The 23,623-nt window shown below is 35.8% G+C and overlaps 3 protein-coding genes across 3 annotated transcripts in view; all 3 read right to left on the reverse strand.

Annotated features, from left to right (window-relative positions):
* LOC107731347 (testicular haploid expressed gene protein-like) overlaps positions 1–3,352 on the reverse strand; it is an 8,567-nt gene extending 5,215 nt beyond the window's left edge. Inside the window, exons 1-3 of the mRNA XM_016542401.1 lie at positions 3,254–3,352; positions 2,945–2,994; positions 1,732–1,860 (exon numbers count right to left, since the gene is read on the reverse strand). Coding sequence (XP_016397887.1) covers positions 1,732–1,860; positions 2,945–2,994; positions 3,254–3,352 — 278 coding nt within the window. The remainder of the gene's footprint in view (positions 1–1,731; positions 1,861–2,944; positions 2,995–3,253) is intronic.
* Positions 3,353–3,511: 159 nt separating this feature from the next.
* On the reverse strand, positions 3,512–8,969 carry LOC107731368 (ADP-ribosylation factor-like protein 9). The gene is made up of 4 exons (XM_016542429.1): positions 8,290–8,969; positions 7,129–7,297; positions 5,575–5,750; positions 3,512–4,185 (listed from the first exon to the last, which is right to left on the reverse strand). Exons 1-4 carry the CDS (start codon positions 8,500–8,502, stop codon positions 4,009–4,011), a joined length of 735 nt encoding a protein of 244 aa, XP_016397915.1. The 5' UTR covers positions 8,503–8,969; the 3' UTR covers positions 3,512–4,008.
* A 1,334-nt stretch (positions 8,970–10,303) lies between these two features.
* LOC107731365 (signal recognition particle subunit SRP72-like) lies at positions 10,304–23,552 on the reverse strand. The gene is made up of 18 exons (XM_016542425.1): positions 23,438–23,552; positions 22,796–22,916; positions 20,167–20,290; positions 19,905–20,048; positions 19,702–19,813; positions 18,801–18,832; positions 18,500–18,624; positions 17,288–17,345; positions 17,024–17,155; positions 16,805–16,933; positions 16,657–16,729; positions 16,508–16,572; positions 14,385–14,480; positions 14,123–14,304; positions 13,807–13,944; positions 12,455–12,492; positions 12,219–12,378; positions 10,304–11,048 (listed from the first exon to the last, which is right to left on the reverse strand). Exons 1-18 carry the CDS (start codon positions 23,535–23,537, stop codon positions 10,871–10,873), a joined length of 2,007 nt encoding a protein of 668 aa, XP_016397911.1. The 5' UTR covers positions 23,538–23,552; the 3' UTR covers positions 10,304–10,870.
* Positions 23,553–23,623: the final 71 nt, after the last annotated feature.

Genomic DNA, 23,623 nt, shown 5'->3' on the forward strand with positions numbered 1-23,623 from the left:
AAACTTTTCGTACTTAAGTACAATAAATATCACATACTTTAAGACTTTTACTCAAGTAATATTCTAAACGGTGACTTCAACTTCTACCAGTCATTTTCTGGTAAGATATCTGTACTTTTGCTTAAGTATGGCTTTCAGGTACTTTATACACCACTGTATATACATAATAAATATACATAGCACATACACATTACCGTATTGTCCCGAATATAAGACGATATTTTTTTCTTGGAAATACATCTGAAAAAACGCGGTCGTCTTATATTCAGGGTCTAGACTTTGACATGTCAATAATACACCCACAACACTAGGTGGCGCCCAATACGCATAAAACGAGTGTGCCATGAAATACGTAATGTAATGCGTGTTGTAAAGATCGCGAGTAAAAACAAAAGAAGCAGAAAACCTTACAGCTGCATGAGTCGTGACTGTCACGTTAGCCTGATGGGACCAAACTCTCTTTGTGATTTTAAAACGTAAGACAGTACCCAGATTTGAAGACTACGGTAAGATTTAACTTCTGCTGTTAATAAGATTTTGGTAGGCTACTATTAGATGGATAGCGTAAATGTCCTAATTCAGATGGGCTACCTGTTTTTTTTTTTTTAATGGTATATCAAAAAGTTTATATTTTTTAAATGTGATTGTTGGTACATTTTACCAGTTTTTACCATACTTTCAAAACAAAAATTAAAATAGGAAAAATATGCAATATGAAAATAATTGAAGACAAAATGTGTTTAACTGAGAAAAAACAAGATTTGGTTTTTAAAAAGCCTTTTTCCAAAAGGTACATCTGGAAAAAGGGGGGTCGTCTTATAATCAGGGTCGTCTTATATTCGGGCCAATACGGTATGTAAACAAAAACTTTTATTGGTGATTTAATGGCTGTATGGTTTTTAACACGCCTCGAGACTCTGCACTCTTTTCCATTTTGTACACGTTTTTAAAGACACAAACAGTTTCTGTGTGAACAGTTTGTTCATTTAGCTCACAGCAGTTTCAAGCCCTTATTTAGCTGGCATTTAAACAGTACCTATTCCAAGCCAGTAGTCTGTCAGACTGTCAGTCGACATGTCTAATTTCTAATAACTGTACACTTAATGGTCACTTGATAGTTCACCCAAAACTGAAAATTCTTCATTTACGCACCCTCGTGTTATTCCAAACCCGTATGAGTTTCTTCTTTCTGCTGAACTCAAAAGAAGGTATTTTGAAGAATATTGGTAACCAAACAGACGGTCCCCAATGACTTCCATAGTATGGAACAAAATACTATAGGTTTCTATAGATCATAGAAATCAATGGGACCACCTTTTTTTAAATTTATTTATATATTCTTTTGTTCATCAACTTCAGGATGAGTAAATGATGTGACCATGTAAATGTACATTTTTAAGGGAAAATTAAATAAAACGCAATAAATGCAGGACATTTGTTTATGCATTTAACAGTGGTGTGGCATGTTTTTAGAAGCTGTGCTGTATCTAAACAATGCTAGACTGAAACGGCATGTTTAGGTACCTGCGGTTTAGGCATTCTTTACCTACACAATGTAATTATTTTATTAGCACCCCTTCTCAACTGTAAAGCCCCCCATCAACTGTACAAAATAATTTCCTACATTAAAAAAATCTTAACACCAATGTTTGAACAGTACATATACATAAAACTTCCTTTTTATTCAGTTATTTAGTTTAAGACATTTGTTGATGTGCTGTTTCTCGCTACCTGAGCTGGATCTGGAGGCAGAAGTCTTTCTTAGGCTGGGCCAGAGCCTTTATTCTGGGGCTCGGAACGGCTTGTAGCGCTGAGCGGGACAGCGGCCGTATCGATTCCTGGTTTCCCCATGTCAGTATCCTGAATCCCACAACACAAGCACAGCAGAGAAGTCAGCTGGATCAAGGGATGAAACAGCTGTTTTTTTCTGGATATTTGGGTAGTGCTGAAAAACATAAGCCTCTTAGCCTCAGGTGTATTTGTACTCATGGTTGACAATATACAGTGGTGTGAAAAAGTGTTGGCCCCCTTCCTGATTTCTTATTTTTTTTGCATGTTTGTCACACTTTAATGTTTCAGATCATCAAACAAATTTAAATATTAGTAAAAGATAACACAAGTGAACACAACATGCAGTTTTTAAATGAAGGTTTTTATCATTAAGGGAAAACAAAATCCAAAACTACATGGCCCTGTGTGAAAAAGTGTTTGCCCCCTAAACCTAATAACTAGTTGGGCCACCCTTAGCAGCAACAACAGCAATCAAGCGTTTGCGATAACTTGCAATGAGTCTGTTACAGCGCTGTGGAGGAATTTTGGTCCACTCATCTATGCAGAATTGTTGTAAATCAGCCACATTGGAGGGTTTTCGAGCATAAACCGCCTTTTTAAGGTCATGCCACAGCATCTCAATAGGATTCAGGTCAGGACTTTGACTAGGCCACTCCAAAGTCTTCATTTTGTTTTTCTTCAGCCATTCAGAGGTGGACTTGCTGGTGTGTTTTGGATCATTGTCCTGCTGCAGAACCCAAGTTCGCTTCAGCTTGAGGTCACGAACAGATGGCCGGACATTCTCCTTCAGGATTTTTTGGTAAACAGCAGAATTCATGGTTCCATTTATCACAGCAAGTCTTCCAGGTCCTGAAGCAGCAAAACAGCCCCAGACCATCACACTACCACCACCATATTTTACTGTTGGTATGATGTTCTTTTTCTGAAATGCAGTGTTACTTTTACGCCAGACGTAATGGGACACACACCTTCCAAAAAGTTCAACTTTTGTCTCGTCAGTCCACAGAGTATTTTCCCAAAAGTCTTGGGGATCATCAAGATGTTTTCTGGCAAAACTGAGACGAGCCTTTATGTTCTTTTTGCTCAGCAGCGGTTTTCGTCTTGGAACTCTGCCATGCAGACCATTTGCAAAAAAAAAAAAAAAAACATTTACCAAGGGGTTGTGGCCGAAACTGTCTTGGACTTCTTTGGTTGAGCTAGAAACTAAATCCTACAAGCAAACATGTTATTAGTTTCTTAAAAATACAAATTATAAAGTAATGAAAGAAAAACTAAAAAAATTTTTTTTCTGCTATGCATATACCTATCCAAATGGGATGACTTTAATTCAGGCTCTTTCAGAAATAGAAAACAAACAGAAAATTCATATTAACCTATTTTTCAATAAAAATAACATGAGACCATATTTAGGCTTTGTTTTAAATGCAGACTTTACCCGAGTCCATTCTGTCCAGGTACAAACCCAAAGGAATCCTGGGAAACTAATGTCACAATAGAGACCGCCTGTTGCTAAGGAAGCTGGTACTGTGACAACCAAAGTCACATGGTCCTGCTCTGTCATCAGAGGTGAAATCAGCCTGAACTAACAGACCATGACATCATAAACAAAACAGGAAATATGATTCCAGGAATTCTAAAGATTCTAAAAATGATGTCATTGATGCTAAAAAGTAACATTACAGGATTTTTGTTACAAAAATGACAAACACATTCAGTCATTTAAATTAATATTTAATGGTTATCAAAAGTCCCTCACCAATTTGATCAAATCTTCACTTGATTTCTGGCATTAAAAAGACATTTAAAGACAGAAACGTCAAGTTACAAAATTAATACACAGACATTTTGATTATAGACTCTTCTTACTGACAAGTCAGCAAGTTACAGTATAAACCAATTAAAGCATCTCATCATCTAGCAAAAACAGCACAAACACACATTTCCATATCAGTTTACTGATATTCAAACATCCCATAATCCACAACTACAACAGCAGCAGCGATACACTGAAAAACATGATTATCTTTGGCATCTTTTTCAAAATGCTCCATTTTCATTCTCAGTTTAAGCAATCATGACGTTTTTAGTGTCACTAGTCTCTCTTCTACTACAAAAACAGGCTGTTTTGTTGTCATTTGGTTTGAAGACTCTTTGGTGACCGTAAAGCCCTAAATAATTCTGACCAAAGGAAACAATTTTAAGACACACAGTTGGTGGTCAATCATCTGACATCATCTCTATGATGAGGTCACGAGCGTCTTGCACACCGGCGTTGGCCTCAGACTTTCTCTTCTTCACCTGAGTACCAATCACACTGAGCCGGTGCCCGTCGCCAACATCGCCCAAATCCAGCGCCTCGTAAAGATCCGTGATCCCACGGGCCCCGGGGACGTCCTGCGTAAAAGAGAGAGAGAGAGGACCATGTTTCCAATAACAGAAAAACATGCACTAATTAATTAGTCCAAAAAGACCAGGGGCCTGTACCATGATGGTAGTTGAACAAATTCAGAGTTACAGGATTCGTTTCGAGTTGACAAAACCAAACCACTTCAATCCGGTTTTGTTGGTACCATGATGCTGATCATCAACTTTCTTTGTCAACTCAGGCTTTGATCCTGTTTGTGGAGCGCATGCACATGAATGTGTGACATCAGTGGCGAACAGCCAATCACACGCCTTGCAACACAAAGCAAGTTTGATTAACTTCTCGCGAGAGACCCAGCAAGATTCAAAACTAAAGGTTAAGGTTTTGCTAAAGGTTAAGAAATCGAAGAACATGACAAATTTAAACGTCATATGAAACATGATAAGGGGACAAATAAAAGAAATTATCTTGCTCTATCAGTGCAGTCACAAGCGAAACTTACTAAGTTAATTTATACAGTTGAAAATATATAGCCATAGAGACTTGAACATATAAGGTCACATGTAGTCATTTTTAAAATAGTGTTATCTATTTATTCTACCGCTTATTTATATTACATAAGATCAGTATATATTAATATTCATTTAAAATAAATGATTTATAATAATATTGCTTGTGTGTAATGGATTAATAATAATATAAATCATATAATAATTATATAAATCATATAAAATAACTAAGTAATTATCATTAAAGCCAGACAAATTTTTTTTCCAGTACTAGTGACCTTTAATTGGGAGCAAGAGAAACTTGGGGAGTGACTTTTTGTGTCAGACACTTTGCTCACATCTGATTGGTCCAATTTCAGTTTGAGATCTCTAACTCAGAACATAACCTGCCCTGGAGCAGGTTAGCCATGCAGTGTAAGTTACTATGGCTATAAACACCGCTAAAAGCCAAGCCACTTTCATGGTACCTAAAACCCAGGATTGGTGCAAACTAAAGTGAAACTTACCTGGCTAGCCAGCTTCATGGTACAGGCCCCAGGAACAGGGGTGTGCGATATGTATTGTCTACGATAATATTGTAATTATTGTTTTAACAATGTAGAAGCCGAGTATGTCATTCACTTTTGCATTATGTAACCTATTAGAATGACTCTAAAATTCAATATATTGTGGCAAAAATTTCTTATTCCACTGCAGGATCCCAGCTAATATAACCAGGAACTATTCCTGGGCCAATTTGATTTCATGTTGACTTTAAGGCCCGTCTGCCACACCAGATGTGTTTGCAAGAACAGGAAAAGCCGCACTGCCTCAGCACCTTACCCTTACGTCTGAGCGTCCAGATGGTCCTGACACGCACTCTATCAGACGGATCGTGCTGAGAGAGGATTACCGAGCGAGCGCTCTCACCTGCTTGTTGGCGAGCAGCACTAGAGGCAGGCAGGGGTCGGCCGACAGGAGCTGGTGCAGGAGACGTTTAGCTAGAGGGAATCGCTCGGGGTCAGACGAGTCCACCACGAACACCAGCACACGCGCTTTACACAGATACATTCGCCAGTAATCGCGCAGCTTCTCCGTACCTCCAACTGCACGACAGAGGAAGCACGAAAGACACGATTACACTGTTATACTATTCACTTCAAACCAGGGTTGTTTTTGTTAACGAAAATCCTTCAATTTAATTACTTCAAACAAAATAAACTTTTAACTGAAATAGGGCTGGACAATAATTCAATATCAATATGTATCGCGATATAATTTTTTTCCAATAACGGTGATATGATTTTTAAACACATTTCCGATATTTCGATATACATTACCAGTGTTTCCCATACATTGATTTATTTGTGCCGTTTGACTTCGTTGAATAAACATGAGCACTGCACGTTTCAAAATCAAAACGCGGCGTGGGTGTTTTATATGAATGTACCCTAATCCTACCCAATACCTAAATTTAACAACTACCTAAATACTAATAATAAGCAGCAAATTAGGAGTTTATTGTGGCAAAAGTCATAGTTAATGGTTTGTTAATGGTGAGATTTGGACCTTAAAATAGTGATACATTTTTTTTTTTTTATTTCAACTAGTTTTTCAACATTTCTCATTTAAGTTGAAGTACCATGGAAGCCCGTTTCCTTTTTTTCTCAGAATTGTGAAATATAAACTGACGCAATTTTAATCTTATATCTCGCAATAGACTTTTGTCTCAGAATTCTGAGTTTACATCGCACAATCGTGGCAATGTGGTAATTGTGGCTTTTTACCTCACAACTCAAGACTTTTTTCTCGCAGTTTCGAAGTTCTTACAATATCTTACAATTTGGACTCTTCTGATCAGCATTGCACATTTATATTTTGCAATTCTACTTTTATTCAGAATTCTGACTTTCCTGCAACTCAGAGTTTACATCTCACAATTCTGACTTTTTTCTCACAAAATCACAATCCTGTTTTTTGTTTTGTTTTTCTGCCACAGAATAAAACATTCCGACTTTTGTCTAATTGAATTGTGAGATAATATTTTGTAATTACCATTTTTTTTTTTTTTTTTTTCCTGTGATGAAAACAAGCTTCCATTAAGTACTAATATAAGTAAATCTAAATTAAACTAAAATCTAAACCTTAATAAAGACTACACAGACATTTTTTTGAATAACACAAATAAAAATGACAAATACAGCAAAATTACAAAAACTTTGAGATTAAAAACAAGATATAAAAATAAAATCTCTTTTTAAATGTTTACAAAAACTATAATAGTATATCAATGATACTAAAACAACGACAATTTTTTTTTGGTGGTACTAACACTTTTTCCAAATCGACTTGCATGATTTATTTGATCAGTGCATGTATTCCCTTTGGATTCAAACCTACTGTATGACTTTGGTGTTGCAAGCAACATGCTGCCGTTTGATCTACAGTAATCACAATATGTGTGTGTAAATGAGCTGTATTTACTCTCTAAGAACTCGATCTGAAGCTCTTCCTTGTTGATGGAGATTGCGTTGAAGCCCTGAGTGGGGGACACGTCTTGTTCTAGGCTGCCCGTGGCAAAACAGTGCAGTAAGCTAGTCTTTCCTGCCCCGTCCAGCCCCAAAACCAGCACCTGAGTACCTGCTGTCCTGGGCTGCACAACACAGAGAACAAACATGGCATTACTTTACTGAAATCACAGCTTGATGGGAGAGTAAAGCTGCTTCACATGTCACACTGACACAGAGAATGAGACGGATTAAACTACAGGAGGTCCTCACAATAAACCAAAAGCAGTTCATTTGATCAATGCACCATGCTCGAAAATGCAAACACTGCATGCTAATTTATTTTGAGTTAATTTGGAAAATAAACTCCCAGGTGACACTAAAATTATTTGAAAACAAAACCAAACAAAAGCATAATCATTTTGTAATATTAACTTTCACTTAACATTATTTATAGCTTGAAAGATATATAGCTTATTTTTATATATTCATATTAGAATATTATTGCACATTTATTAAAACATGAATCAGTGTTGCATATTTCTATTATTTTGCATTTATTTAAGCATTATAAATTATGTTAATACATTTAAAAATAAATAAATTATCATAATATTAAGTGTGGCTATTTCCATGTATACTATTCAAGCATTGTTTATTATTGGTTTTATTTATTTATTAATTAAAGTTAAATTAAATTAAAGTATATATATATATTTTTTTTTTTTTTTTTTTTCCTTCTTTTTTTTGCACCCAGCATTAAAAATTATATTAAAAAACATTAACCTTTCTAAAAACTTGAATCAAAGTTGCATAATATTATTTGGGACTATTTGCATGTACTTAAAGCATCTTTTTAAGCATTTCATATTATGATAATGTTTAATAATGAATATCAAAATTTTGAATTGCTGAATATTACTATTTAAGAGGATATAGATATGCATGATCTATTAAGCACCTGTTCAGCATTAAATATTATAATAATATTTATTAAAGACATTTTAAACCACATGTCACTGTAAACTGAAATTATTTTAATTTCGGCAGAATTTATTGCTTTGAGGCCTGGAGTGCCACCAAAACACTGGGATAAAAGAACGTCCAAGAGGATAAAACTGGATCAAAACCCACAAACCTCTGATATTATGGGCGTTTTTAGTGCAGTTTCGGTCTTGGTCGCTTTATGCACGTGCTCTTTCCTGCTCCCGTCCTCACTCAGCTCCTCTTCGACTGTTTGTGTTTTCTTGGGTTTTTGTGTTTCACTCATCAGATAGCACAAAGCGCACGCGACTCCTCCCGTGAGCGCGAGCGCGGCGCCCACCAACCCGATCTCGCGCGCACCGGGCATGTTCACGCTCAATTCGTGCCTCCAAATCAAAGCAAGCTAAAATATAAACAAATGCGATAATTTTTTTTTACATGCCCTCGGACGTGATGCGCCACACACGGGCCTCGGTGCGGAGCCACAAGTGGATTAGAAACTCTAGAGGTCGATATTTCCGGTGAGTAGAAATAACGCGAGCGAAAAACAGAATTACTCCTGCAGATTTATTAAAGCGCTAAATGTATTTTCTCGTCTTTCCACCAAAACGGAAAAGGTGTCACCCGAGCTTTTGCGTTTCCTGGAGATCAACAACAAAAGCGGCGGTCTCGTGAGATGTGAGGTAATCACAAAAGATCGCGAGAGATTTTGATCTTCATTTAAACCATAAACCAGCGGGAGTCGAAGCTCAAGTAATCTCCTGAGATAAACTAACCTGCCGCCGAGAGCCAGTCTTTAAAGGCACACACTCGTCGGTGACATGTTTGATTCAAGTAACTCAGTCACGACAGTTCCAGGGCGCTCGAACACACACAGCGCCACCTGCTGGAGAAACATATCATCTACAAATAAAAGCACCTGTTCGAGACAGATCACACTGTGCAAAATGTTATCTAAACATTGATATAATGTCAACCTACTAAAAGAATACCTAACTTTGAAGTATTTCTGTATGAAAAAAGACTACAATGACGGTAAAACTGACTAAAGTTTTTCAGTTTTTTTCCCGCAGGCTATCGTCAGCCTGAACAATTAAAACTTCCATAGCTATACATTGTCCATCATAACTGACATATTTATACATGGAATTTGTACATTTGTAAATCAGTATATGTGACCCTGGACCACAAAACCAGTCATAAGGGTCAATTTTTTTAAATTGAGATTTATACATCACTGTACATTAATTTAAACAATAAATTTTTTTTCACTCTTCTACATCTGTATATAATGCATTATTATTTGATTTTCTGTTTTTCTTATATTAGTGTTATATTCCATTGCTACTGTATTATTATGCATGTTGCACTATGTCCGTACTTTCTTCTGCACTGGAAGCTCCTGTCATCAAGTCAGATTACTTGTGTGTGTGTAAACATACTTGGTAATAAATCTCTTTCTGACTTTTCTGACTTCTAAAATAAAAAATCCCATCAAGATTTGAGCTGTACAATGCATTTTTTTTTTTTACTAAAATGTTCAAGGCTTTTTTTTTTGAATCCACCAGAATTACTGAAATATTGTTTAAAAACGCGAATGAGGCTTTATCTAATTAAATATGCACACATTTCCATAAATCAGAACAGACATCTGAACATTGGATAATGGTTCAAAATTCTTTTGTTGACACTGAAGAGTTTTATAGAGGGAATTTTGGATTGCTCTTTTTATCACTTCAAATCTGTCAACAGCCAGAAGCAGAGGGAATACATTTTATACACATCCAGCAAATGATATACGAACAAACTCATCTGTAAAAACCTTCAGTATATAGATAAGAATAAAACTGTAAAGTTTGCTTTATGCAAAGTAAAGATTTTTGGCTCAGTGAATGAAAAAAAAACTCTTAAAGATTAACTGAAATTTACAGACACAAATAGATTAGAGTAATAAAATAAACATATAAATGTGTATTTTGGATGTTTTCTTTCCACTAGTCTGAAAGAGGACATGTTTTGGAAGCAAAATAGTTCAAAATCTCTAAATTGACCAGTGCATAAAAAGAACAATGGTTTTAATGGTTAAACAGTTATATTTACTGCACAATTATGGCAACAGATCTTTAGGAGTTTACATATGAAAGAGCAAGACACTCCGAGTTGATTGGTTTTTCCAGGAATCTCTTTATTAAGATTTAACACTGGAGATCTGTTTCTGAGGAGAGTTTGTTCAAAATTATAATCAGGGTTGAGCGCTGGATTTCAAAAATAAATATCTCAGCTTTGCATAAACAGCCTCTATTGTGGCACAAACTTGCTTTATTAAGCGTTCATGTACCAAGCAGGGACAAAAGATAAACAGAGAAATCATCCAGCTCCAGAACATATGAGGGGTGGGGGAGGGGCAAAAAAGCAAATATTTAAAAATAAAATTAAAAAAACAAAGGAGAAATGCCCCAGACTCTTTAACATAGATAGTAATGCATGTACACAGTGGATTGGATGGTTTAAAAAATGCATTGACACCAGATTCCCAATTTATCCATTCGACACTTTGACGTTCAAAAATCACATTCCTTTTCCTCATCCTTCAGAATCTAATGACTAAAACTTTTGCATGTCATCCTCCAGGCCACTGGAGCAGGTGGCGTCTTCATTAGTACAACTGTTTCTCAGAGTTTCAAAACCAAGCAAACCAAATGTTAGATGAAATCGTTTCGTTTCTCTCTCTTTATCTACCATCCTCCCTTCCCTCCTTTCTTCTTCTTCTGCGGAGCCTTCTTGCGAGTGGCTCCGGCTGCAGCAGGTTTCTGTTGTCGCGGGGGAACCACGTTGCTCACGGCGGTGGCGGTGCCTGTTCCTGAGCCGGGACGAGGGGAGGTGGGCGGACTGCTGGCGCTTTTACTGGCGTCACTGAAAAACACACACCAAAAGTATTTCTGATGTTGCTTCCGGTTCATTTGTTAAAAAAATCCTTTCTTAATTACAGGCCTAATAATAATTTCATTTTACACTGCAGGTTGAAATACTAATATTTCTGTCTTAAATTCTTCACTTTCAAATGTTCAAATCCTTTTTTGTGCAAAAATACTGGTGAAACGCTGTTAACTTCTATCCAGTCATGTTGGAAAGTGTGCAGATCTTTAAATAAAGTTAACCTAATGCACATTGTGCAGAATGCAACCCTTGTTTGGAAAACCCTGATTGTTATTTGTGATTATTATTGTCACAAACATCAAATTTACTGTACTGACGTGTTCAGATGGACTCATTAAAAATAACTAAATAATAAATAATAAAAATAAAAAATAAAGCAAGTGTATTGCATTGGTGCTGTATGCATTCAGCAGGGTTACAGTTCATCATTTTTGTTACTTGAAATAAACGTTACCTGAGATAAAGAATAACACTATTTTGCTATGTTCTTGTTACATGTGCTTTCTTTACTAATAACAGTAAATTATGCATAATTACACACAACTTGGTCTAAACCAAACCCAACAGTAAGTTATTAATGTTACTCGGTATTTAAATGTATAATTACAAAAAAATAACTCCTAAATATTATTATTGCCATGTTAACAAAAATAAAAAGAAACAAATATATTACTGTTGAGAATTACAATTTCTGTCAAATAAATTTGATTATTTTCGGTGCAAAGTATATTCAATTCTTACTGTACTAACAGTAAATTATGCATAATTACATGTAACCCTAAACCAAACCCTAGAGTAAGTACATTATAATTAATATTACTCAGTACTTAAATGTAAAATGACCCTTATTTTTACCTAGTGGCTTATTTTAATTTAGTTGATGTACTAATGTACTAAAATAAAACATAAAAATTGCTGATAACTTTACAGATGTCTAAAAAAAAAAAATTCCACTAAAAATGACAAAAACACAAATACTAAAACCACAATTTAAAGCAACAAAATGACTAAAACTTCAACTAAAATTGAAATAAAAATGGTTTTAAAATATTTTGATTTCAAATATTAATGATAAAACAACACTGGCATGCAGTAAGTAGTATATGCTGCAGAAAAAGCAGTATGCAAGCAGTATGGTACACTTACAGCTCGGGAGACGCTCCAGATGTTGCTCCCTGTGTGCCGCGGCCGACCTGCTCCTTCCTCTTGCCCTTCTTCTTGCCGCGGTAGTACGACCGCTCTCGCATCGGCAGCCAGCGCTCCGGGTCGGGGGTCGATTTGGGGTCGTAGTTCTTGGGCAGTTTACCTGAGCACAAAAATATTAACAACTTTGTATTCTTGCGAGTGCTAAGAAAATACTAGGAGATCAGCTGCAGACATACCTTTCTTCTTTTTCTTCTTCTTTTTAACATCCTCTGGACTGAAATAAAAAAGAACAATGTGTTAAATGAACAAGAGAGCAAAAGAACTGTAAATACAGGCTAGAAATGTCAAGTGTTTTCATGTAGACCAAACATTTTTGTCAGCCAAACCCCTTAGACATAAAATATTCACTTAAAGCCCCCTTGAGATTTTAATTTAATATTTTAATTAATTTAATATGTAACAACACATTAGGTTTTCTTGTGTTTGTTAATGATCAAGGTGTACAAACAAAACTCAGTGTTTTATTTTGATTTTATTAATTATAATTTGATATAATATATACATATATAAATGTTATATATATATATATATATATATATATATATATAATTGCCTTTAAAGCTTGGACTGAAATAAAAAAGAACAATGTGTTAAATGAACAAGAGAGCAAAAGAACTGTAAATACAGGCTAGAAATGTCAAGTGTTTTCATGTAGACCAAACATTTTTGTCAGCCAAACCCCTTAGACATAAAATATTCACTTAAAGCCCCCTTGAGATTTTAATTTAACATTTTAATAAATTAAATTAATTTAATATGTAACAACACATTAGGTTTTCTTGTGTTCGTTAATGATCAAGGTGTACAAACAAAACTCAGTGTTTTATTTTGATATATTTTAGTACATTTTATTTTGATAGTTTTTATTATTTTTTAAGTTTTATTTTCAGATTTTAACTGTAATTTTACAAATTAATATAGAAATGTACTAATTACAATTGTCCTGTAAAAATTATTTGATAATTATAGGCCTAATTATATATTTTTTTACACTGCAGGTTAAAATACTAATATTTATGTCTTAAATTCTTCACTTTCAAATGTTCAAATCCTTTCTTATTCAGAAATACTGGTTAAACGCTGTTAACTTCTCATGTTGGAAATTGTGTGAATCTTTAAATAAAGTTAATCTAACACACATTGTGTTCCCAAAATGATGTACTAATTACAATTGTCCTGTAAAAATAATTTGATAATTATAGGCCTAATGATATATTTTTTTTACACTGCCGGTTAAAATACTAATATTTATGTCTTAAATTCTTCACTTTCAAATGTTCAAATCCTTTCTTATTCAGAAATACTGGTTAAACGCTGTTAACTTCTCATGTTGGAAATTGTGTGAATCTTTAAATAAAGTTAATCTAACACACATTGTGTTCCCAAAATGCAACCCTTGTTTGAAAAACCCTGATTGTTATTTGTGATTATGATCACAAACATCACCAAATTGACTGCACTGATGTGTTCAGATGGACTGGATTCTGTCTGAAATGTAAATTAGTTTAAAAATCAAGGTGTGTGTTACCCCGGTTCTTTAGGCTGGCTTTCGCCCACGACTTTGGCAGCTTTCTTCCTGATATATGTGGCTCCATGCGAGTTCTCCAGCTCATCAACATCCACATTGAAGGACATGGTGTCCGGGGAAGGCAGATGCTTACTCAGACTGAATAAAACCAAGTGCTCAGGAAAACACAAGAATATAGTGCAAGAACATACAGCATTTGAGTCCTTTTCCAAAGCAAAGTACATTTACAGTCAGCAACATGGAGGCAAGTAAAATGAAACCTTCCTGCTGAGATTTGAGTGATATTACTGTACAAAACCGCCATGTTTGAGGATACGCTTTGGCCTTGTCTTGATCCACGAGTGAGTATGCAGAGATGAGCTGGGCCAGCGTGTGGACGTCATTCGTGTTTTGTTTCCACAGCTGCTCCAGATCACTGGTGGCCTCTTTCTTACGGCCGTATTTCAGCTTGTAGTTGGCAGCCTCCCGCACCAGAGAGAGGTGGATGGCAGACCCCGGCTGAGAGCAGGTAGAGTCAAAAATAATTATGCAGTTCTGAGCTAATAAAGTGTCGCTGAAGCTCCATCGCTCTCATTTACCTGCTCTGACTGATAGTACTGGATCGCCTGAGTGAAGACGTCAATCGCACTGTCAATGTCCTCTTCATGCGTGTACATCGTGACCAGAGCAGAAAGCTATTCAAAAACACATATCAGGAAAACAAACAGGATAACATTTAAAAACATATAGAGCCAAAGGACTGCTAAAACATCAATAACATTTTTAAATCTTAGTTTTTTTTAAACAAATAAATATAGTAAAGTATGTGTTAACATTTGGTTCCTCTTAAGAAACAAAGTTTTAATGATGTCCTTCCAACACTCAAGATGTTGACTTTACTAAATAGTTTATATTTACTAAAACTATAATTATTATAACTATATTTTTAAATAATTGTATTAATTATAACCATCTATCTATCTATCTATCCATCTATACTGAACAAAATTAAACGCAACACTTTTGTTTTTGCCCCCATTTGTCATGAGCTGAACTCAAAGATCTAAGACTTTTTCTATGTACACAAAAGGCCTATTTCTCTCAAATATTGTTCACAAATCTGTCTAAATCTGTGTTAGTGAGCACTGATGATAACATTTAGCTACTTGAATTAATTATTCGAACGAGAGAGAGGGAGAGAGAAGTGTGTGTGTGTGTGTGTGTGTGTGTGTGTGTGTGTGTGAACCTGCGTCAGTGCGTCTCTCTACAAACATGTGAGTTTAGTTACTTAAACAGTGATTTTACCCTCTCCTTGCTGATTAATATGTAGCAATTCAGTATCTAAGATATTTTATTAATAAAAGTCATGGGGCAGGGTTCACAAGTTTGTGTCCTCCTGAATGTTTGAATGTGCGCACAGCGCGATCTCCAATCTCACAAACCAAAATAATAGACATGATTTTCTCAGGCCACATGTAAAATCATAGGAATTATTATAAAAAATTATTAAAATTAATATGTATGGATGACAGTTACAACTATTACAATGATAGTTCAGTTTATTCCCCTCATTATTAATAGTTTCCACTGTGGGATAAATAAAGTCAATAGTCCTATATTAATAATACTTATTAACATTGTTATCTATATCCCTTTTATAGTATTATGCATAAGTCAAAAACCAACAAGATTTTTATTTTTTTTTCACCATGTTTCCAGTTTTCTGCCGCAGGCCCAAAAAAAATGTAAAGAATGTACAAACTGAAAACACTAAATAATTTTGTGATCTATTTTCATTAGTTATTTTCAAACGAGAAATACTGACATGGATGTTTACAGAGCAGAGGTCACCTTTTTAATTCCAATTGGAGAGATAGACATTTGTTTGTCTTTATTATTATTATTTTGTGCTGTATTATTGGTTACTGTGTTATTTCTGTTTCTAAATGCAGCAATAAGAGTGTCCATGTGATTTTATACATTAATAATGTTGTGAAATGACTAAATGCATAAAAATTGTCATAATCGTGAAACCGTGATTATTCCTCAGACAATAATCATACCAACAAAATCTATAATCGTTGCATCCCTATTCATCACATACCCTTCTATCAAAGTTATCTGACATAATCAAGATGAATTTGTTCTGACAGAGTTTAACTCTGAGTTCTTGTCATATTTTATTACCATTTTGTAAACTATAGAGAATAAACTGTGATAATGTGAGAAATATAATATATGTGTGTAAGACATATACACACACACACACAAAAAGAAAAACAAGTAGATAGAATATAGAAAAATAGAAAGCTAGTGTTAGTTTTTTTTTTTTTTAAATAAAAAAAGAAGACAAATATATAAAGTAGAATTAAAATAGAATAAAAAAAAGTGCTAGAGTTAGAGGGTCAAATAAAGATGGAACAAGAGTGTTTTTAGTCGTTTCTTGAAGATGGCTAAGGACTCAGCTGCTCGGAATATGATAATATGAATATATTGAATAATAATATAATAGAATAATAATAATAAAATAATATGAATGTTATTTTATTTATATGAATAAAAATATACAGTTTCAGCAAATATAATGCATCACCTTTAACAGATTCAACACTTGTGTAACTGTGTTAACTACAGATCTATTTAGATTCATCACAAATATCTTAACTCACTAACAGCCCTCGTAAGTCCCTTCAAACATAATCAAAAGCAAATGAAATCTCACCATTCCTGGTTTATACCTAATCTCCTCTATTGACTTCAGGATGTCACAAGCTTTGGTCACATGACCTGTTGGAGATGTACACATAAATTAGATTTCAAATATCCTTGTACATTCAGTCTGCTCTCTGTGTGTTGGGTTTGTATCCGTACCTTGCGTCAGGTAGAGCTGTGCCATGGTGAGTTTGATTCCAGAAGCGCTTTCGGGGTGCTGATCTGAAAACCGCTGCAGGAGAGACGGAAACGCCACATTACTAACACCACAGATAGCAGAAATGAAAGAGTCAGGAGGGCAAAGTACCTGTAAGAGTTCTATGGCTTTGTTGTGCTGTTTTTCTCGGCAGAGCTGGGCCACCTTGATCAGAACCGGTCTGGGGTGCCCTGGATTCTGGGTCTGCAGGCTTGCCAACATCTTATTGCACTGATCGGCCTAAGGGGCAACAATCGAGAAGTCAGAGGTCACATCCATCAGAAAAAATCATGGACAAAGCATATTGTACAAAACAAACTGGGTGATCACCTGGTTAGTGTACATAGCCAACAGGGCTTTGTTGATCTCAATGGCCTGCAGCTGTTTTTTGGCCAGTTTGTGCTCAACCCCTTCAGCACTGGTCAGTTTCACCTTCTTCTTGGAGTCAAACACGTTTTGGTCCTGGAAGAACACCGATAAAAACAGCGGTTACAAACAAGCTGAGGGTCTAATTTATCATTCAGCTGACATGATCTGCCCTTCAGGCATGTGGAAGAAGAATACGAGAGAACGTTTTTGTTTTATATTATTTACCTTGTTAATGGTGATGATATTATTGGCAGTCACAGCCAGCAGACCCACATCAGACGGCCTGGACGCAAAGACAAACACAAAAACTCACTGCGTGAGTCTAATGTGGTAACCTTAATATATCAATCAAAATGTTATTTCTAAAGAAATGTTATTAAATCCAATGCAATGCAAAGCAGCAGAAATAAATGAATGATTAGCATAAAATGATAGTGATATAAATAAAAACTAGAATTACAAGATACTACTTAAAACGCCAGACTAAATAAATTTTTAAAAAATATCAATATTTTCTGCACTTTTTAAGTCCTCTGAGATTTTTTCCCATCTTATCACCCAAGCATGCATTTATTTACTGTATTATTAAATAAATAGTTCACTCAAAAATGAAAATTTACTGAAAATGTACTCACCCTCAGGTCATTCAAGATGTAGATGAGTTTGTTTCTTCATAGTAACACATTTTGAGAAATTTCATCACTTGCTCACCAATGGATCCTCTGCAGTGAATGGGTGCCGTCAGAATGAGAGTCCAAACAGCTGATAAAAACATCACTCTAATCCACATCACTCCAGTCTATCAATTAATGTCTTGTGAAGGGAAAAGCTGCTTGTTTCTAAGAAACAAATCCATCATTAAGAAGCATTTAACTTCAAACTGTTATTTCCGGCTAAAAGTTCAAAGAATGGCAAAAAAAAAAAAGCTTACTCCAGTGGACAAAGTCCATCCCCCTGTTGTCCTCGCACATCAAAATCCACACACATAACTGTTTAGAACGGTTTTGGACTATTTTGGCTTGCAAACGTTGCTTGATCTGTACATATGCCACTCCTCACTTTTTCCCTGGAGAAAGTAATAATATGGATAGAAAACTCTTTTAGCTGGAGACAATGGTTAAAAGCAGGTTTAAAAGAAGTTAAAAACGTCTTAATGATGGATTTGTTTCTTACAAACATGCAGCTTTTCGCTTCACAAGATGTTAATTGATGGACTAGAGTCGTGTGAATTATCATGTTTTTATCAGCTGTTTGGACTCTCATTCCGACGGCACCCATTCACTGCAGACGATCCATTGCTGAGCAAGTGATGTAATGCTACATTTCTCCAAATCTGTTCTTCTGAAGAAACAAACTCATCTACATCTTGGTGAGTACATTTTCATTACGACACCTGTTGAGTATTTTTAATGTGCAGTCTGTAACACACACACACACTTGAGTTTAATGACTTGATTGTAGAGTTGAAGGGCGTCTTCGGTTCTGCCCTGTAGCTGCATCACATAAGCCATCTGAGAGTGAATGATGGCCAGTTCAGCGTCAACATCCTCCTCCGTCACATCCTAAATTATTCACAATGAATGGCAACAAATTAATCAAATAATAGCACACAATTTGAGGTCTTCGTTGAAATTCTTATTAAGGTGGTGCATGTAATGCTTACGTTAGCAAAACCCAATAATGAAAGCATGTAAGCGTTGCAAGCACATCAGATCACAAAAATAGATGAATTACTCACAGAATCCTCAGTCAAAGACTTCCTGCACAACTCTGGAAAAACAAATAGAACAAATAAATAAAACAAAAACTGATTGACTCATTCATGTTTTTCTCAGCCAACTCACGTTATTCTTAAGAGCTGCAGAGACTCAAAGTGAAACCGTGTAGGTGGCTCGCAGAGCTAATTTTATAAAAGCTGGCACAGCGTTAGTAACCTATGACTAGTGTGTGATAGAACCACAGTATTACATACACTTGCATGAGAGATTTAATGCCAACTATTTCATTCATTAACAGAAACAAAACAAGGAAGCACTTTACCACCTACAGATTTTATGAGCCAAACCAAAAGCTGTAATTCACTCTTTGCGGTTTTTCTGACAGTAAATAATCTGCCTGGTTTGGATTGCACAACATGATTTCCCAGCAGTTCAGCACACTCCCACAGGATGTGAGAAGCAGTTAATTAAAAACACACTTCATAAGAAGACCCCCCATGACCTCTGGATGTTGTAGAGAGATGGTCTTCATCAAGAAGGCATTTTGCCATTGCATATTTAAGCACGATTATTTTATAATATTGTGAAATATTATTACTATTTGAAATACCCGTTTTCTATTTGAATATATTTTAAAATATCATTTATTTCTGTGATGCAAAGCTGAATTTTCAGCATCATCATTACTCCAGTCTTCAGTGTCACATCACACTTCATATCATTCAAATATACTCATCTGGAGTCCTGCACATTTTCTTTCCAAAGAAAAAACCCAAACTTACACAAACACAGTTTGTACATCAAGTCTTTATATGACTACAGATGCACATGATCTGTGTTGACTATTAGCTTTCTCCAATCATACTAACCCATAGTTTGCAATCTCTGCTATAACTCTACAATAAAGGCATGACCTCTGACCTTCAGCCTTCTGCAGTTTCTGCATGCCCTGGCTGAGCTGCCCTTGACCAATCAGTAAGCAGGCAGCATTGTAGCACAGCTCATATGAGCTCTCCGGTAAACCCAGATCCTCCTGAATACAAACAAAACATGAAAGAAAGGTAAGATGTGACCACTTAAAGCAAATCAACACATTCCTGCAGATGAGCGTGTCTGTTTCTCACCGCCGACGTGCTCTCCCAGGTGCTCTGTGCCGCTAATACAGCCGACAGATTCGTCTTCCTCTCCTCTTCATAATCGTCGTGAGAGTTTCTGATCATTTCTTTATAAACGGCCAGACACTCGTCATACCGCTCCAGTCTGTACAACTACACACACAACTGCATCAACTCGTGCATTCGGACTTGAAAAGCAAACTGCTGAAATACTCATTAACCCAGAGTTGAAACTGACAGCAAACACTGACACAAACTACACGACTCTCACCACTTGGCCGTAGAGCTCCTTGAGTTTGTCTGTTTGCTCTGGGATTCCCTGGATAGTTTTCAAAGCGTGCTCCACCCTGTTCAGACGGTATTCGCAGTAGGCCTTCTCGAACCCGATCATGTCACTAGAGACACAAAATACAACGAACAAACTTTTATTACATTGAAAAGGGATGCAGAAAAGGACAGAAACCTCCACCAAATTCAGCACCTCTTAGAAGCATACAAATGTATATGGTATTGTATATACACTGTACTGTAAATTGAACAAATCCGATTTAAACACATATGAACCAGTCAAACATCTTTTGTGTTTATTAGAATATAGAATAAAATAATGTGGAATAATAAATTCGTTTTTGTTTTTAATGTAACATTTTATTTAACCTTTAGACAAAACATTAAACTAGGGCTGCCCTCGACTAAGGATTTTTCTGGTCGACTAGTAGTCGTTCATTTTAAGCACTAGTCAACTAATTGCACGTTTATTAATAAACCATTTAGATCATTATAATGAGCCTTTAATTGCCTACATTGCCTAATAAGCGCTCAAGCACACACATAAAGCTTGCCACAGCGCACCACTGAAGTAATGATTATGAATGTGTCAGTGAATAACAGAAAGGAGACTGCATTAACATTTTAATAATTTGATGAACTACTGCATTCTTTGTTTTCTGTTTAAGAGATGAACTCGGCGACACTGACTCGTCATCTCCGCCGTATGCACCTTGTTTCATACGGATTACAGAATCTGAGAATATTTGTTTTCCATTTGAATTGGTTAATTTGAAAGTAGACATTCACTCTCTATAGATATATTTTTAATGTCTGTAAGGCAAAGATATACACGGAGTTTCGTGCTCAAGTTCACAGAGACCGAGACGGCAGAAAGCGCTTCATTTTGTTTTTCATTATTTTACAAAAGTGCGTTTTGTTGTTATTGTGAGTGCACTCCTGTCTTTACAGATTTGAAAGATGTATTACTCTTATCTGTAGGACCAAAAATGAGGAGTATTTTAAGAGCAAGTGAGCGCACCGGCGCCTCCATCTGTCCTGCAGTGAACTCGCTTATTGTGTGTGGATATTTGTGGCGGTCAATGTAGATATTGTGGATGAGTTATTCTGTGTCATCACGTTCTATTAGTTCTACAGCTTCAGTTTCTGAACTTTCACGCTTAGTAACACATACAGCTGTTCCCTCAACACAGTGCAACAGTGAAAAGGGACCCCTTTCAAACAGTGTCGCGTTCCGAACGTTGTTTAAGCGACATACACCGGTATTGCGGTATTTTAAAAATTCATATCATAACAAAAAAAAACACCGGTATTCGGTATGAACCGGTATACCGCCCAGCACTACTGTTCAGCTTCCACACTCCACACAGACAACAGCGCGCATTTTTCTAGGTTAACATTAGATTGAGCGGCCATGTAAAGTTGCTAATACTTACATATTTAAGATGATAAGCCATATTTGAGGTCAATGAATGATAGGCGAGCATTTGATTTGAGGTCAATGAATGATAGGCGAGCATTTGGATGTCCTGCCCGATGAACTGTATTACCATAGACCAGCCGTTAATGATCTGACCATCACGGACTGCGTGATTTCGCCTGTGGATGTTTGTTTTTTTTATGCGACAAAGCAACTAATAAAATTTTGGTCAACCAAGCCTCTTCTGGTCGACTAACGATTAGTCCACTCCAAACGACTATCTAACGACTATCTTTGTCCAAAAAAAGTGTTTTTGTTGAGTATCATATGATACATCAGACTTTTAATGCTCATACAGCATATGGTGAGATTATGTAGGCTAGTTCATACTCAAGGATTTTATTCAGAGGCCCAATCTGAGCCAAAATATGCAATTTGGTACAGATTGATTCTGATATTTATATGGGCAAAACATAAGATGAAATTCTGATTGTAATGCAAATAAATGAGATCCTTACAACAGTATACCAGATACTTACATAAAACTATATAAATATCAGTCATCACTCTATATCTCCAATAATATGTAAGATTATATTTAATAGCTTAGATTGATGATCAAAACATACAGTGCAATGCAATAAAATGATGATTCAGAGATGAACAAATAAACGTTCCTCAAAAGCCTGATGATCATATGTGAGACTCACTGATTTTTCTAAAAAATTATTTACGGACAATCAAGTAAACCCAAGTTGCTTCCAGTAAGTGTCCATCTTGAAATATTACTAACAATATAAAAGTTATTCTTACATTTACTTTATGAAAATCAGTAAATATTTCACAGCAAAAAGACACGAAGCACAAGCTTAAGGTGGATGGTTGTGCAATTATACTAAAAGGCCTTTTACTTGCTAAAAAAATATAAACTTTCTATTTGATAACAGAAGGCAGCTTAACTGGCTTAATTTTTCAGCAAAGATCATGTCGATCATTTAGGGGCCTTAGAAATGTATACAACCAGCCCTGATTAGTATGTGATGTGTTTAAGATTATTGCACACAAAACTGAAGAATAAAGAAATAACAGTATGTTAAAAGGTGCCTGGATAGAACGCTATTTCTAGTGACTTGTTTTTCAAAAGGGTCCCTCTCTACATGTTTTAGAGCTGCAGTCTGGGTGACCATCTCACCTGGTCAGTGATTTAGTGTGAGTGTTCATGACATTCAGGGCCTCTTTAAAACCTCCATTCTGGATCAGACAGACGATTTTACAACGCAGGGCTATCACATCGTCCTTATTTTCATGAAGAACTGCAAACAGTAAGAAAGAAAAAGAAATAGTAAATATAAGATCAACAAGATATATCATTGTGAAACCTCAAAAATTGATTTTTACATTGATATCATACAATTCTCATTGCAAAAAAAAAAAACTGCACAGAATAAAATAATATTATAGAATAAACTAAACATTTAAAAAACTAGTACTTGTATATCTTTAAAGTTAAATATAAAATTAAGTCATTTGAAAGCACGTTTACATTTATTCCAACCCCTTAGGACACGTAATCACTAAGCACAGACCCCTCAAACCTCCAGAAAGTCTTGAAGACTGCCAACACACTCTTTAAGAGCTTCTCAAGAGTTGTATTATTAAAGTAAACATCCCATTTGTCTTAATAAAATATGAAATTTGTGTACAACACTGACATTAGCGAATCTACTGCACTGCAGGTTAGATACATGCTACGAGAGACATGGAGCTAAACAGTGTTTTTATCCACAGTGAGAGAAATCTGGACAAAGATATGATTGATATGTTTTTATTTTACTTTTGTTGACAGCTTTCAGGGCTCTAGTAAAGTCGCCGTTCTGTCCGCAGCGGTTGATTTCGGTCCAGAGAGCAGAAACTGGCCCCGATCCGCTCGCCATCTTCAGCCATATGAGCGGAACCAGCGACCGGGGCAGAATAAAAGTCCCACAGTAACCCAAAGACACAATAAAAGTCCGCGATTTAA

Source organism: Sinocyclocheilus rhinocerous, unplaced genomic scaffold (genome assembly GCF_001515625.1).
Source record: "Sinocyclocheilus rhinocerous isolate Xijiao unplaced genomic scaffold, SAMN03320098_v1.1 scaffold939, whole genome shotgun sequence".
NCBI lineage: Eukaryota > Metazoa > Chordata > Actinopteri > Cypriniformes > Cyprinidae > Sinocyclocheilus > Sinocyclocheilus rhinocerous.